Consider the following 14460-nt stretch of genomic DNA (forward strand, 5'->3'; position numbering starts at 1 on the left):
CAGCCTCAAAGGCTTTGAGGTACTAAGCAATAAAAGCCAAACCAAGAAAGCACCATGCTAAACTTCTACACTGGGAAGAGAGAAGTGATATATTAGTCAAGAAGTATTCATGATTTCCTGCATAAAAAAAAAAGCTCCAAGATCACATTAAGAGCACAGTACTACATTTTTGAAAGGTTTTAAACCTATTCTTAGTATAAAATATGACCTTATTTGGGAGAATAATTGTTCCCACCAATGATAAAATCTTATTATGAAACCAAATTATATCAGAATGCCCTTAATCAATTTTCTTTACATAAGCTCAATCATAACTCCAGTGAACTTCTGAACAAAACAAATAAATATGGATGTAAAATAGAAAGTGTTTTAATCCTGGTCTTATTACTTTCTTCAAAATAAAGAAACATACGCATTGAAGACAAACAAAAGCTATTTCTGAAGCATGCACAGTTTGTTTCATTCATGTGAATAGAGTATTTATAGCTCACAGTAATTAAAACAGTAGGACAAGTAGCAAGTACAAATTATTCTTTCATCAGTACACAGTTAAACAAGTCACCGCAGCGACAAAACAGAAACAGGCACAGCAAATTTAACTCTGAAGCTAGAATTCAGGACTGCTGGAGAGACACTGCCACCTCTACCTCCTACACAGACACACACACAGAGAGGAAGGAATAGTTCAGCTCCTTGGAGTGCAGATGATCAATACACAAAAGGCAGGCACAGAAAGCAATGAGCTGTTAGTCGAACTCATCAGAGCAAGACTGCTGCTGAGATTGGAGGGAGGGAACCATAAATGCTTTGGACAACACGCTTATGAGAAATACTTCTGCTGAAAAACCATGCCATGATTTGATAGATGTTATTTACCAGAAAAAAAAATCAAATTAGCTGTTCCTGTCACCTTGGGCTTTTCAAGAATCTGTATTAGCACTTAAACGTTTCAAGTATAAAATCAGCTCTCACTGCTAAACATGCCAGGGAAAGGAGACACATCTGGGGTGGCCATGAAAACACTTAATGTCTAAATCTCAGAGGCCCACTTCTGGAAAGACTGCCCACCCTTCTGCAAGGACTGCTTTAATCCCTGGCTCTGGCAATTCTTCTGGAATTATGCTGCTGTTCAGATTTTCACACTCATTCATTCACCACTCCTTTGCCTTTGTTTCAGCTGCTCGTGAGCACAGTCATTCCAGGGAGGGATAGGTTCTGCCTCACTACTTGGTACAAGCAAGGCTCCCCTGGAAGCTCTCACTACTACATCCTTTCCTATAATTCCTCTGTCCTGTTTTTTTGGAAAGGTATTTAAAATGGAACATTTAAGGGCAGTAAGACACCAACATACAAATCTATCATTTTACTTTTTTTTCTATCTATACATTTCTGTGGTCCCAAAAAGAGCCCTTTGAATCTCAAAGAAGAAACTTCCACCTCTCCTTTCTCAGGAGCAGATTACACAGAAATACACTGAACAGTAAGCTGATTTGTTTTGTTTATACAATACTCTTATTCACCTTTACAGTTACAGAAAATATTTCTGCTGCAGGAACCCAAACTAACTAAAATCATCCCAATATAGTAATTATTTGCAATGATCAAGGTTTAATATACAACATGTTCTACATACCTCATTGGACTGCTTCCCACTATATGACATTTTCTTGATGGCCACCACTTCATTGGTGCGCACATCACGTGCCTGCAACAGGAAAACACAATCCATCAGTTCCTTCAGGCCCCAGCTTTCCATAAGATGCAAACCACACACAATCATAAAATAATCCCCATTCTTAGTTAACAGTTGCAGAGCATTAAACTAAAATATCTTCCAAGAGGTGTGACTGCTGCAAGAATTAGAAATTTCTTTCCAAAGCGACAGGGAGACAAGGTGTGACATTTTTCCATGCTCAGCATCTACCAAGTCTCTGCAAGAGTCAAGCATTGTGACCTAAACTAAAAATCACAGCTAATAAAAGCAGCTCTGATTCAAGTAGAAGGGATTTCCTTCCCTAAATCAGCTTCTCTCCCTGCCCAGGCCCATTCCACATGAAACAGAAGCAAGGCTCAGCCACCCAGTTCCATCCAAACCATATGGAAAGATGTCCCATCATGCACTGGAGATAGCCACCAGTGTCTGGAGCAGGTTTCCCCCCAGTGCTCCCAAAAATTAGTTTTTGTGTCTTAAAGGAAGGCAGATGATATAGAGAGACATGGCAGCAATCCAAGTGACCCATCTTCAGATGAGACTTCTCAGTTTCATAGTATTGTTATTTACACTGCACCATAAATGTACATAGTTTTTCACACTTCAAAGGCAAACTTCTCGACTTCAGACAGCAACAATGCAAGGCAAGGACTAGACAAGAAGCTTTGTTTAATTCAGCACCAAAGCAAGGGCTCATTCTCCACAGCAGGAGAAGAGGCAGCACCTTGCAGGAAGGATGGCTCCAAATAAGACCCCAGATTTCCTGTTGGAGATTTCAGCAGCACAGGAGGGTGGTGGAGGAAAAGACCTCTGAGTCTCTCTGATAATAATAATCAACTTGGACATGAAGCCAAATGATATAAATCAGAATAATGTGCACCACAGCACTCACAGATGACTGATGAAAATGCTGATTTTAATATATTTGTACTATCAAGCACAGCCTACCAGAACATGGATTAATGAAGTACTAGGGCTCTGCCTTTTGTAAAAAGCTTTTTCAGTCATGTTTTAATTCTGCTGTTCATTAAAGAGATTCCCAGAATTCCCTGTCAGTCTTTATTTCAACTGGCTACGATAAGCTTGAACCAATACTATTTTTACTTTTCTTTCTGTTTGAGAGGATCCTCTCACTGATAGTACCTGTAAAGTTGGGGGGGGGTGTGATTATTTTTGTTGTTTGAGACAAAAAAGTTGGAATAAAATTCTGACTGCTAGATCTTTACTGACTAAAAACAACCTCTAAAACATTCAACTGTGTGAAGAACTGCCAATAAAGCAGGGAAGCAAAATACTACAGTAAAGCAGAAGGAACCCAGCTCTAACAAAAGAGAGTGGGTTATTCTTCTGCTCCATCTGCAGTGTTCCAGTGTAGTAGGTTTCCTGTGTCAAGCAAAAGCTATTATTACACTGCAGAGCAGGGAGTAGGGTAAGGATAATACCAAAAATGATTCAGAGGTGCCAGACTTGCAGTTTCTAAGAAACTAAAACCATGAGGTGAACCAGCAAAATTCATATCAATTATAAAAGGAAAAAAAAATAAAAGGAACTTTCTGCTATGAAGGATGCAACAGAAACAAAGAGAGAGGAGTAAGATGAATATATATCACCCATTGGTGGGATCACTGCTAAAAGGGAAGGAAGATGGGTACAACTATCAGTGAAACACTGAACTATCTTAAATAAGGTAAGGGAGATTTCAGGATTATATGGATTTTCTATTGGGTAATTACCCCCACGTCTATTTATCAACAACATTTTTTGGTGCAGGCTGTATGCCATGAAAGCTGCCTGCAGAGGATGCTTGGCATCAGAAAACCCAAGCAAACACCTGACAGTGTGCTGAACACCTACAGTCCTGGAGAGGGAGAACTGTCCTGGCTGACACCCCAGTAATACTAAAATCACGGAGTTGCATTTGCTTTTTTTAGTTTCTCTGTGATGTTGGATAATTGAAAAACAGTTCTCAGACAAAAGCCAGGAGGATGTGCAAGGCCAGCTCCCTCTAACCATCCAAATGAGCAAGGCTTGTTTCATGGCAGACATGTATGCACATATATCCTGCTTCCCTCCAAAAACTCCACACAAAGGATCAACATCTGGTGACCAGAGTAGCTTCAGCATTGATACAGGCAAAGTATGCACAAAGAAGAAGTGGATATGTCACTGGGTTCAGTAACGCCATTTAAAGCAGTTATTAATTATAATCCAATATTATGTTAATTAGAGAAAGTGTAATTGTTTGCAGTAGCAGAATCAAAATTTTGTTAAGTTAAGAAGTTTTATTTCTAGCTTTGTAGAGGAATAAAGTACCCAAGAGACAGACTCCCCTACGTTTTAGTTCTTCATGATTATTTAATTCATATTAAATTTCCCTCTCCATGTTGTCTCTCTGATCTTTTGGGCTTCTGTTTGAAGGATGGGGCACATTGCATGGAACAATTTCAGATTCAACATCTCAGAACCATTAGTAGTAAAAAAGACACAACATAAAACTTACAGGTTTAAACTTCCTAACACAGAAACAGCAACAGAGTGTCTTTATCAGAAACCCTCTCTTGACAGAAATGAAGCCCCTACACGGGCTGGGGTTGTGTGATGCACTGTCTTTATGCAAGTGCCAAATCAGAGGTGCTTTCTGACAAAGAACCACAATCCAAATGCCAGCAAGTAATTGCACTCTATAGTGAGTAAATACCGATCTGTAATGAACTGGTGATTTAAAATGGTGGGGGAAAAAGAGAAAGAATGGCTAGAAATTAACGGCCTGCGAGTTGCAATTGCTTTGGAGATGGAGCTGGTAATGGGCCATCGGCCCTTACCACAAGGACAAAGTTCAGGCAGGCTACAAATACCCCATGGCAGCTTGCTGCTGGTGTTTGGGAATGCTGTTTGCTTCCAGCTCACAGGCTATCTGCAGCTGCAGTATGGGTTTCCAGAGCTGCGTGGTCCATGCATGCCTCTGAAAGATAGTGCTCCAAAAAAATTCCATAATATTTCTTCAATAATATTTCTACATAGCAGGAAGACAGATTTGTCAATTCCCTGACTTGATACTCACTCTTTAAGCAAAGTGAGTAAACGAGGTGAACTTAAGGCCACAGGTGAGTATTGTTTCGTTAGAAAACACTTCCTCCCCCAGATCTGTTCCCAGACAGTGGTGGCTCATAGTTTTAAGCAGGGAACAAAATTAAGAAGCTTTTCCTAATTAGTTCATCTGTGCTGCATTAAATTTGTGCTGGAAGGTTCCCAACATGGTCTGCTGCAATTATTAACACTGAATAGGCATCTCATAAAATAGTGACACAAATGGCTTTCTGAAGGAAAATTGGCAGGTTTGGCCACACCTCCTATAATTATAAACGTGAAAAGGTTTTTTGAGGAAAGTGTTTTTTAATGAAGGCCCCACAATATTTGGTTAACACACAGCAAGCTGCACTGAGGTTGCCATGAGGATCCTGTTCATGTCAGGTAAGTATTATGCAGATGGATGCTGGGATTCTTGCCTGCAGTAGGAATGGATGTGACAGGACAAATGACAACAAAAGCACCAACACTCAGGTGTCAAACATAAAGAATGGCTTTAAGGGAGCCTCGGGGTATGCACAAAGGGGAAGAGAACTCAGTTTCTCTCAAGGAACAAGAGGTGATAAGGAGATGATCAGACCAAGAGAAGTGCACTGCCAGTCAGAATTGATGGAGCAGAAGTCCACGTTTTAATTTGCACATAAATCCCTGCTTGCAACATAATGATGCACCTAAAGGGCAAGGACCGAGTTTCCAGGGTTTTTTTTGTATGCAAACATCTTGCAGAGACTACAAGATTGTGAAAGGATTGAGACCATACAGACACACAAGATAACATCTCTGCCCCAAACACCACACAAAAAAAGTCATAGTAGTTTCTTTACCTCATTATGCTCAAAAAAGTCTACACCCACAGTTTAAAAAGAAACACAGCTAAAATTCACAAGTCACGGTGCTACTTACAAAATAAACTGCTCCGAAGCTTCCATGGCCAATCTCTCGGAGATCTGTGAAGAGCTTTTCTGGATCTTCTTTGAAGAAGAGCTCTGCAATTTCGGGGTCCTTCAGGCTGCCCGCTCGGCTGGTTGATGGCATCCTGCTGGGCAGTCAGCCGACCGACTATCTGGGTTTAAAGTGCTGCTTCAACCCTTGGCTCATCTGTATGAATGGAGCCTCTTCAGCATGGATTACTGCAAGAAAAAGATTGCAATCCTTCAGTGATTATCCTCTGCTCAAAGAGCCCCAAACAAGCCACAGCAAAGCAGCTTCCACTTCCTCCAGAGCAAGCAGCCCTGGTGCGTGAAGCAACACACCCTGTGTGCCGGGATATTGTCACAGCCCCACTGTGACACCAGTCAAGCACTTCATCTAGGACAGAAACCAAAATCAAAACACAAAATGAGGCGCATTCCATGCTGCAGCATCTGCTCGATCACCTGCAGAGCAGTCAGAGAATCTCTGACCTACAGCGACAACCAGTTCATCACCAGCGAGTCCACATTACCCCGACACCCTCCCTCTGAAGAGTTACACCCACCGTGTCCTAAAAAATTGTTCGGATTTTGTGATGTCTATCACAAAGTGCCTGTTCTTCAGAGCGTTACTTGCCATCCCTTTCTTCAGAGAAACAGCACCCAGAACAGGAGACACCCGATTCACACCCGCTGCTCCTCCTTCTGCTCTGCTTCAGCAGAGGCAAACGCACATTCAAACTGTGATTGGCATGTGAGACAGTGGACAACAGGCCACTGGCAAACACTTCCTTCAGAGGAACTTGCAACTTCAGACACAACTGGGAATGTATAAAATTCCTTCTGTCTGCACCATGAGTTCACTTTCATTTACTATAAGCTTTGTGTCTTGGAATCTATCCAAAATAAAAGTGTAATGTTAAGTCGTGCTAAAATCTTACTATATCTTTACAACAGGTGACGCCAAAAAAAAACACTACAAATAAAAAGCCCTTTTCCTCTTAAAGGGAGGTATTAGGATTTCCTATCAAATCCCTGAAAATTATCACTAATAAAAACAATTCTGTCACTGGCAAACAGTTAATCACACATCTTGCTTCTTTCCAAAAAAATCTGTCTGGCCAAGACTTGTGCTTTTTAAATTTCTATTTTGTATCTCAAATTTGTTTTTTAAAAAAGTTGGAGGTTTATTTCCATTATGATGATGTGAAAGACAACAAGCATGAGTTTAAACAACACAGCAGAAGGCCCTGTCCATTTCTCCTCCCTTTCTGGACACTATAAACTCCACCTTTTTCCAAGCCTCTAGACCATCAATGAATCATTTGTTTTCCAGTCCCTGCAGAGCAATTCCTGCAAGGATGGAAAAAGACATATTCCTGCATGTTTGTGCTCAGTGGTTCTCTTCTCTGGAGAGTTGCAGCATGTGCAAGTCCCACAGCCTGCCTGCTCCTTGTCGTCAGAGACCTCCCAGCATTGCTGCAGAGCCTGGCTGTGAAACACAACCGAGATCTACCTGGCTGTAAACTCCACAGGAGTCTCCAATTTTTCTGAGGAAGACATGCATGGGAGAGAGAAAGCACAGAAAGGAAGCAAAATCCAGCATTTTCCTCCAAGCAGTCAGCATTCAAAGAGATTTATAACGCAACCCAGAATGTGTTTCCATGATAGCCCGCTCTCGGGGGATAAGGAAAAGCTGACACTGAAATCCCAGTGGTGGACCAAGTAGGAGAACACATACACACATACAGAAAATATGCAGTTGCTCACAACTCTGCCACACTGCACTGCTGAGCACTCACACATTTCCTACGATGCAGGATCACTGCAGGAGCCTTGGAAGAACCAGCATCTGCACACAGCTGCCAGGGAGGTCGAGTGGGATGCACACGAATGGGACTGTGATATCCCCACCTTCCCTTGCATAACACCCTAACTAATACCGTGTGGGAAGGGAAATAATTAGCTCTAGCTCAGCCCATACCTGAAGCACACTACATTTATGAAAGCTGGAGGAAAAGTGGGGTTTTGTTATTTTTCCTTCTTTTTCATATATCAACAATATTCCACTTGATTCCAGCTCTAGCAAGCCACATAACACTGAAAGACAACTGTTTCACGTTTACAGCCCCCAACAAAACAATAGACAAAAAGCGTGTCAGAAAAGCAAGAGAAAGGAGCTGGGGGAAGGGAGCTGATAACCAGAGCACACTCAGTATTATTGAGGAATGTTTCTTGGATCGACGGTAATGATGTCATGTTCCATCTTTTAAGAAGCATCAGATTCTTACAAAAAGGACATTGTTGTTCAAAAGCAACTGCTGCAATCCCAGAATGCCCTTTTCCCTACATCTGTTAGTCAGAGGGGCTAGGCTTGGATAAACCTGCTAATATGGCCAAAAGTCACATGTCCCCGTGAGCGGGCGTGCGTGTGAGAGCCAGCGCGAGGGGAAAACCCGCAGATGAGATGGATTACAGCCTTCTCCCCCTCCCCAGCAACCCCCCACGCCAAACCAGCCACCAGACTCTTTCTTGGCGTCCTTTCTGAGCATGCCTCTGAAATGTCATCAACAGGAACATTTCTTCCTGCAGCTGAAACTCCTACCAGGCCCATTGACAACACACAGAGGCGTGGGATGGGACAGAGCAGAACTCCTCACCTACCGTGATACACCTTAAAATACACTTTTCCCCTTTTATTCTTGAGAACATCAAGAAAAATTTCATTATCTTTATCCTTGGAAATAATTGCTGCTTTGAAATGCATGAGAAAAAAAACGATTAAGTATTAAAATCTATTTAACAGAACAGTCGCAAACGTGTACATGACACTGTGCTTATCATCTGATCTCCTCAGATGGAGCAGTAAAAATGCATTAATGTAAATTCCATCCATAAGAAAGCTTTACACGGTCTCGCTTAATGAAGTGCTCCCATTTTTATGGATGCTACAATATTAAATTCCCTCTTCTTTTTACCCAGACAACAGGCACTGCCTGCCAAAGCCCAGCACTGCCAGCAGCAGAGCTCTGCCTCCTGCCTTGCAGTAATGACACCTGAATGCTGTGGGGAAATGGAAAGCAGGAGAAGTGGCACACAAAGCAGCCATTGCATTATTTTAAGTGTATTAAAAATACAGGCGAGACTTAGGATTAAAACGAAAAAATCAACCCTACAACTAAACTGCCCTGAAAATTAAATCACATACCAGTAGGCAGCCGGTTTTCTGAAGTACAGTCAAGTTGCACTTGGGTATTTTACATTGTTCCACCAGTGCAGTCTATTCACTGCAGGGTTTTTTCATTGGTGCAGCTATACTGTTAAATACAATTGTTCCCAGTGGATGAGACTGATCATCTCACTTTAGATCAGATCAGGCTGGATCCTGGCTCTGGCCAAGGGACAGGCACTTCAAACAGGATGTGGCACCCTCTGACTTTGTGTGACTACCTACAGGCCACCTTGCAGGCTGCTAAAATTAGAAAAAATAAACCCACATTTTTTCCTAAGTGTCACTCATACGAAAAGAAAATATTGCACTGCATAAACACAACTACCAGGGACTTCACTCTTAACCAATAAGGTGGTGTAGGAACATGAGAAATATTCAAAGCAAACCAGGCAATAACGAAGGCACAGGACTGGCCCAGCTCTATTTCCACATAGTAGTCTGAACTCACTACACTTAGTGGCTACCATTACTGGTGTAAATGACACTGACTACAGGCCAAAATGTTTTATCAAATTACTTTCATCTGAACAACTATCAGTCAGCAGAAACCGCATGCACACATCCACAAAAGTCTATGAATCGATAAGATGTTACATCCCTGTAATTATGGCTATATTAAAGGTACACACACACCCCCTGAACCTCTGACACAAGAAAACTGAAGATGAGGAAGGGATAAGACCTGTTCTCTTTGGAGTTTTCTGCCTCCTGCCATGTCATCTCAAGCTCAAGTTAAGACCCACCCCTGTGACTAACATCCCCTGGGATGCTGCAGAGTAGAACAAGCAAAGCTCGAAATGGTCAGTTGCCATAATTAAAGTGCATATTTCAGTCCTATGCTACAGAGACCTGAGAGAAATGAAAATCTGTCCACACTGCACTAAACTCTCTGACAGCTGTTAGTATCACAGATAACCATTTTCAGGTAATACACACCAATGTACTAAGAGAATGTGCTTGGCCTTCCCTGCAGAAGGGAAGGGAATCACACACTAAGATTATCACCTGTCCATATTATTTCTCAAGTTCCCATTCAGACCAACTCAATGAGTGACAGTGACTAGAAGGTACTTGGTTACACTAACCATGAGATACAGTAAAGCATTTTTAGTTCCTTAAGAGGGTTCAAAAGTTTGCAGAAACCAAATTTCACCACACGCTTGTAGATGATTAGCATCAAAGAGCAGCACACTTTATCCCTACAAATGACATTTCCAGGAACTAACACATCCAACAAGAATATGAGAACCAGAGCTAAACAAATATCATGTGAGCACAAAATGGAAACAACAAACAGATTTCTGCATCCATCATGCTGTGTCTCCCCATTTCACTGGGAACAAGAACCACACAGATTTCCACAATGGCTACAGAGGCCAACAGGAAAGCTGTCCTCTATTACTGAACTATAAACAAAGTTATTTACAATTTGAGACATAAATCTTGTTTTATGTTATAGTCATCTGGTATCCCATACACTTAGCACAGTAACATCTATAAAAACTTCTCTTTGCTGTCAAACATTGCTACACTGTGTTTTTCCCTCACAGAATATATATGACACTTTAAAAACAAACAAACCAAGCAGGAGACCAGTTACAGCCCCTATGATCATCACAGCTGACAATAACAGCAAAGACTAAAAAGTGAATATTCAACACAAAAAACTACTGGTTCTTTGCAGATCTTCTTACTCAAAGTAATAAAACAATCAACATAAACACCCTTCACACCACTAAAAAACAACTCCCCACCACAATATAACTTTATTTAGAAACTGATATTTAGATTTTTTTTTTTTAAAGAATCTGCACTGCTGGTAGTGCAAACAGTTGCTAAATCTTAGTGTAATTTTCTCTGGCATGATCTAATGCACAAGCATCAAATAAGATGGGGAATGAGTGTCATCATACAACTATCAAAAATGGGAAAAGGGATTTTCTGTTACTTGCATATGGGTCAGATCCAGGGAGTGTATGAAGCTGAGATTAAATTATCCTCTCAACACACTATTAAAAATTTCCTGAATGGCTTCCAGCTGACACTGAAAATTTCCACAACTATCCTAAATATGATAAACTGAAACTATTGAAAGAACTGACTTTCAGTTTTTTTTCTTTTACTTGCAATTACGCCTGAAGTAAGAGCTAGATGGTAAGAATGCTTAAAGAATGATTAGATTATAAGAACGCTTAAAATAATGAATTTTAAAAGTTTTTCTGTAGTATTGAATACTTGACCTGAAAGCACAAATTCTTTTGGAAGCAGCAGACAAATCACTCCCCATTTCTATAAACTCAGAATAAAAGCTTGCAAGATAAAAAAAGATTAAAGCAGTCTAGGAAAAATAAGAATTTAACCTGGAATGGGAAGTGGAAGGGCTGTACAGTTCATGGGAGCACAGCAGAAAAGATGATGAAGGTTCAGCATCAGAAGACTTCAACAACCATCAGGCAGTGCTGATATATGTGACTTTAGGAATGATGCCACTTACCCTTGACTTAATTTTATTGTCTGCATTTAAATCAGCCTTTAAAATTTTAGCCTGACAAATTCTATGCATGGAGTTACCTTACCCAGACAGATAAAGGGCAGGAATTACCCGCTACAGGTCCTATCACTTTATTTACTGTTCCCAAAAGCCAGGTGCCAGCCAGTGGTGGAGCCTTTCCACAAGGGCACAGACAGAAGGAGTTCTGTTGGCTCCTCCAAAATTCAGGGAAACTACAGCCAGTGTGATACTGCCAGATCCAAGACTGTACCCATCCTTCTGCACAGCTCAGCAAACACAGAGGACTCACGTTCATCAGGTCCTTCATGGTTCCTGGGAAAGCACATTCCTGATCACTGCACCACACTCCTCCTTCAGCAAGCTTGTCAAAACTATATACACTGGTTTTTATTGCTTTGCATTTCTTCAAACCTCTTTTAACCCAGGCTCTGCTCCATCCAGTCAGCCTTTTTTTTTCCCCTGTTCTGACAAAAGCAGAGTAATTCTCAAGGGCCTTAACATGCTCTGAACACATGGAAGAAGAGTTACTCTGCTCACAGCAGAAGGTGGCTGTTTCCTTGAATAGCTAAAAATCTGCTTCCTGTCCACCCTCAGTGACCCCAGGCAGATGGCATCAAGACAGATGTGTTCCAGTGACTGTCACAATGGAAGGTCCATCAGCACCTCAAACCTCTCAGAACACACAGGAATTGCAATCCCTTGACTCATGCAAAACCCCATATCCCAGACTCCTTGTGTACTTGGCTAAGCCTCTCCCACCATGCTAACAACATGTTATTTTTTCCCCTCCTAGTTCTGCAATTTGGATTTTTTCCTAGAGTGGCAATTAAGGAAAAACAAAACAAAACAAAACAAAACAAAACCACCCCAGAAATGAAACAAGAAAAGGTTGGAGAAGCAGCAAGGGGCATTTAACTTCTCCCATGCCCTGCAAAGGGGACCAAGGGCACTCAGGAACATCCCCCTTGGGATCCTGCTCACTTACTTTTACCACTTAGTCGTGAGCTGCAGCTCAAACAAAAAAATGCTGACAAAGTAATGAACTTGCCTTTCTCTTAATGATTTTAAAATCATTCTTTTAAGTACATTTGTTCTCCACACTGGATCCACCAGGGCTGTCAGTGATTAAGGAAAAGGGAGGTGCAGATGAACGACATTCTACACGAAACTGTTAGAAAAATGTTAAATACTCAGAAAAATATCCAAAAAGCTGTCACCAAACTGATCATGCTAAATAATGCCAATTACAAGCAGAACAAAACCACCTGGAAAGGGATGAGCAAACTGGATTGTGGAAGGTACCTGTGGAGCATGGGAAGCACCACTGAGATTCTTTTCCACACTGCTTTTCACTCCAAGCTCACGTACATGAGATTCTCCTTTGCTTTCTGCCAGTCTCCAGGGGAAGGGAAAGGACAGAATCATTTCATCTCCAGGTGAGGAGACCCTTCTGCTGCCAAAGCCTGAAGCAGGTGAGATCTTAGAGCCATGCTGGACACTTCCATCACTTGCCTTACAGCAGCAAGGGCATTTCACATGGTCTCTAACCCCATGTACACCTCTGTAGAAATTCTGCTTCCAGCACAGGAACAGAGAACCTTCTCCATAGGAGTTCAGCAAAGAACAGGCATGAAATGCTGTCCCCTTCATCTTTCACATTCCCTCACCCAGGTATTTCTAGAAGGAATAGATTAGAAGGATAAGATGAATCTGCACCTGGATATTACAGTGAATTCTTGCAATTTTTTTGTCTGTGTGAGCATCTATGTTCAAACAGGCTTTTCTTCCCCACTCAGTCCTTCTTTCTTCATCTGACAAGGAAAAAGCCTACCATTCCTGTAAGATTCCCTTTTCAATTTATTTTTGAAAGATTTCTGAGGAATAGTTCTATCCTGAAAAAACCTCTTTGCAGTTTTTTTTTTTTTCTTTCTCTCTCTGCTTTTCTACCTCTGTTTTTTTCTTTCATTATACTTTTTCACAGAATAGCCTCAGGAAGACACTTTTATGTTCGAGCACTGCTTGCATTTCTCTTATACGTGTACTTGTAGACTCTGTGCCTTACTTTGATTTCCTCTCAAGATTCTGACACTAAAATGTCCATCATCAACTCCTTGAATTACTTACCCCAGCACACTTTCTGATCCAGCTGAGCTGTTCTGCTTGGGTGTTTACTTTCCAGGAATGTCACTAACGAAAGGGTCAGAAAGTTGTATTTCCCAAACCTTCTCTGACAAGCCCAGGATCTGTGTTTCTGGGCTGGGTGTAAATATTTATTTTTAATTATTTCCACAATCTTTCAAGTTTTCTAAGAATTTAAAAGATAACTAACCGGGTAAGTGTGCATTAAAGACTAGATATTCTGAACAAATAAATCTCTTTTGACAGGCTTCCTATGTCAGTTATAAGCAAACACAAACATTCCTAACACTACCTATGCTGCTGAAAAGACTAGTTTTGTTAAATGACAATTTTTACAATGTCACTCACACCAAATCTATGACTGACTCTACCACTTAAATAATATATCTAAAAGACAATGACAATGCAGTTGAGAAAAATTAAAGCAAACCTTGCTTTTTTTCCCCCTACTATTTAAAGCAGAATATCCCATAAGATCAAGAAGTGCTCACCATTCCTTGACAGGTTCAGCACTAACATCTCCTGGATGTCTTTGCTTGTGATAGTTGTGGTACATTTATTAAGAAGGTCAGCTCTAAATTTAGTGATTCCTTAGGCCAGCAAAGCTATGAGGAAGGCAACTGGAAAAAATGAAATCTTCTGTCCCCCTTCTTTTGCAATTCAGTAAGTTCACAGTCATTGCCAACTCTTTTCCTTTATTAACATAAAGCATCACATTAATTATCATTCTGTGAGTGCATCACCTACAGCCAGCTCTCCATGGCCACCTCTCTCCAACCAAGGAGCACATGTTATAAGGGACCCAGTGTGGGAGATGCTGTGCTGGCAGCACACTGGCCAGGAAGAGGTTAGCAAGAGGCCGGTTGAT

The 14460-nt window shown here is 41.2% G+C and overlaps 1 protein-coding gene across 2 annotated transcripts in view; it reads right to left on the minus strand.

Moving 5' to 3' along the window:
- TAOK1 (TAO kinase 1) overlaps positions 1-14460 on the minus strand; it is a 69861-nt gene that overhangs the window by 34880 nt on the left and 20521 nt on the right. For both annotated transcript variants that reach the window (XM_041482894.1, XM_041482895.1), the window contains 2 exons: positions 5702-5928; positions 1634-1705 (listed from right to left, as the gene is read on the minus strand). In XM_041482894.1, coding sequence (XP_041338828.1) covers positions 1634-1705; positions 5702-5833 — 204 coding nt within the window. In that variant the 5' untranslated portion in view covers positions 5834-5928. The remainder of the gene's footprint in view (positions 1-1633; positions 1706-5701; positions 5929-14460) is intronic.

This window comes from Pyrgilauda ruficollis, unplaced genomic scaffold (assembly GCF_017590135.1).
Source record: "Pyrgilauda ruficollis isolate IOZ18807 unplaced genomic scaffold, ASM1759013v1 scaffold59, whole genome shotgun sequence".
Lineage (NCBI taxonomy): Eukaryota > Metazoa > Chordata > Aves > Passeriformes > Passeridae > Pyrgilauda > Pyrgilauda ruficollis.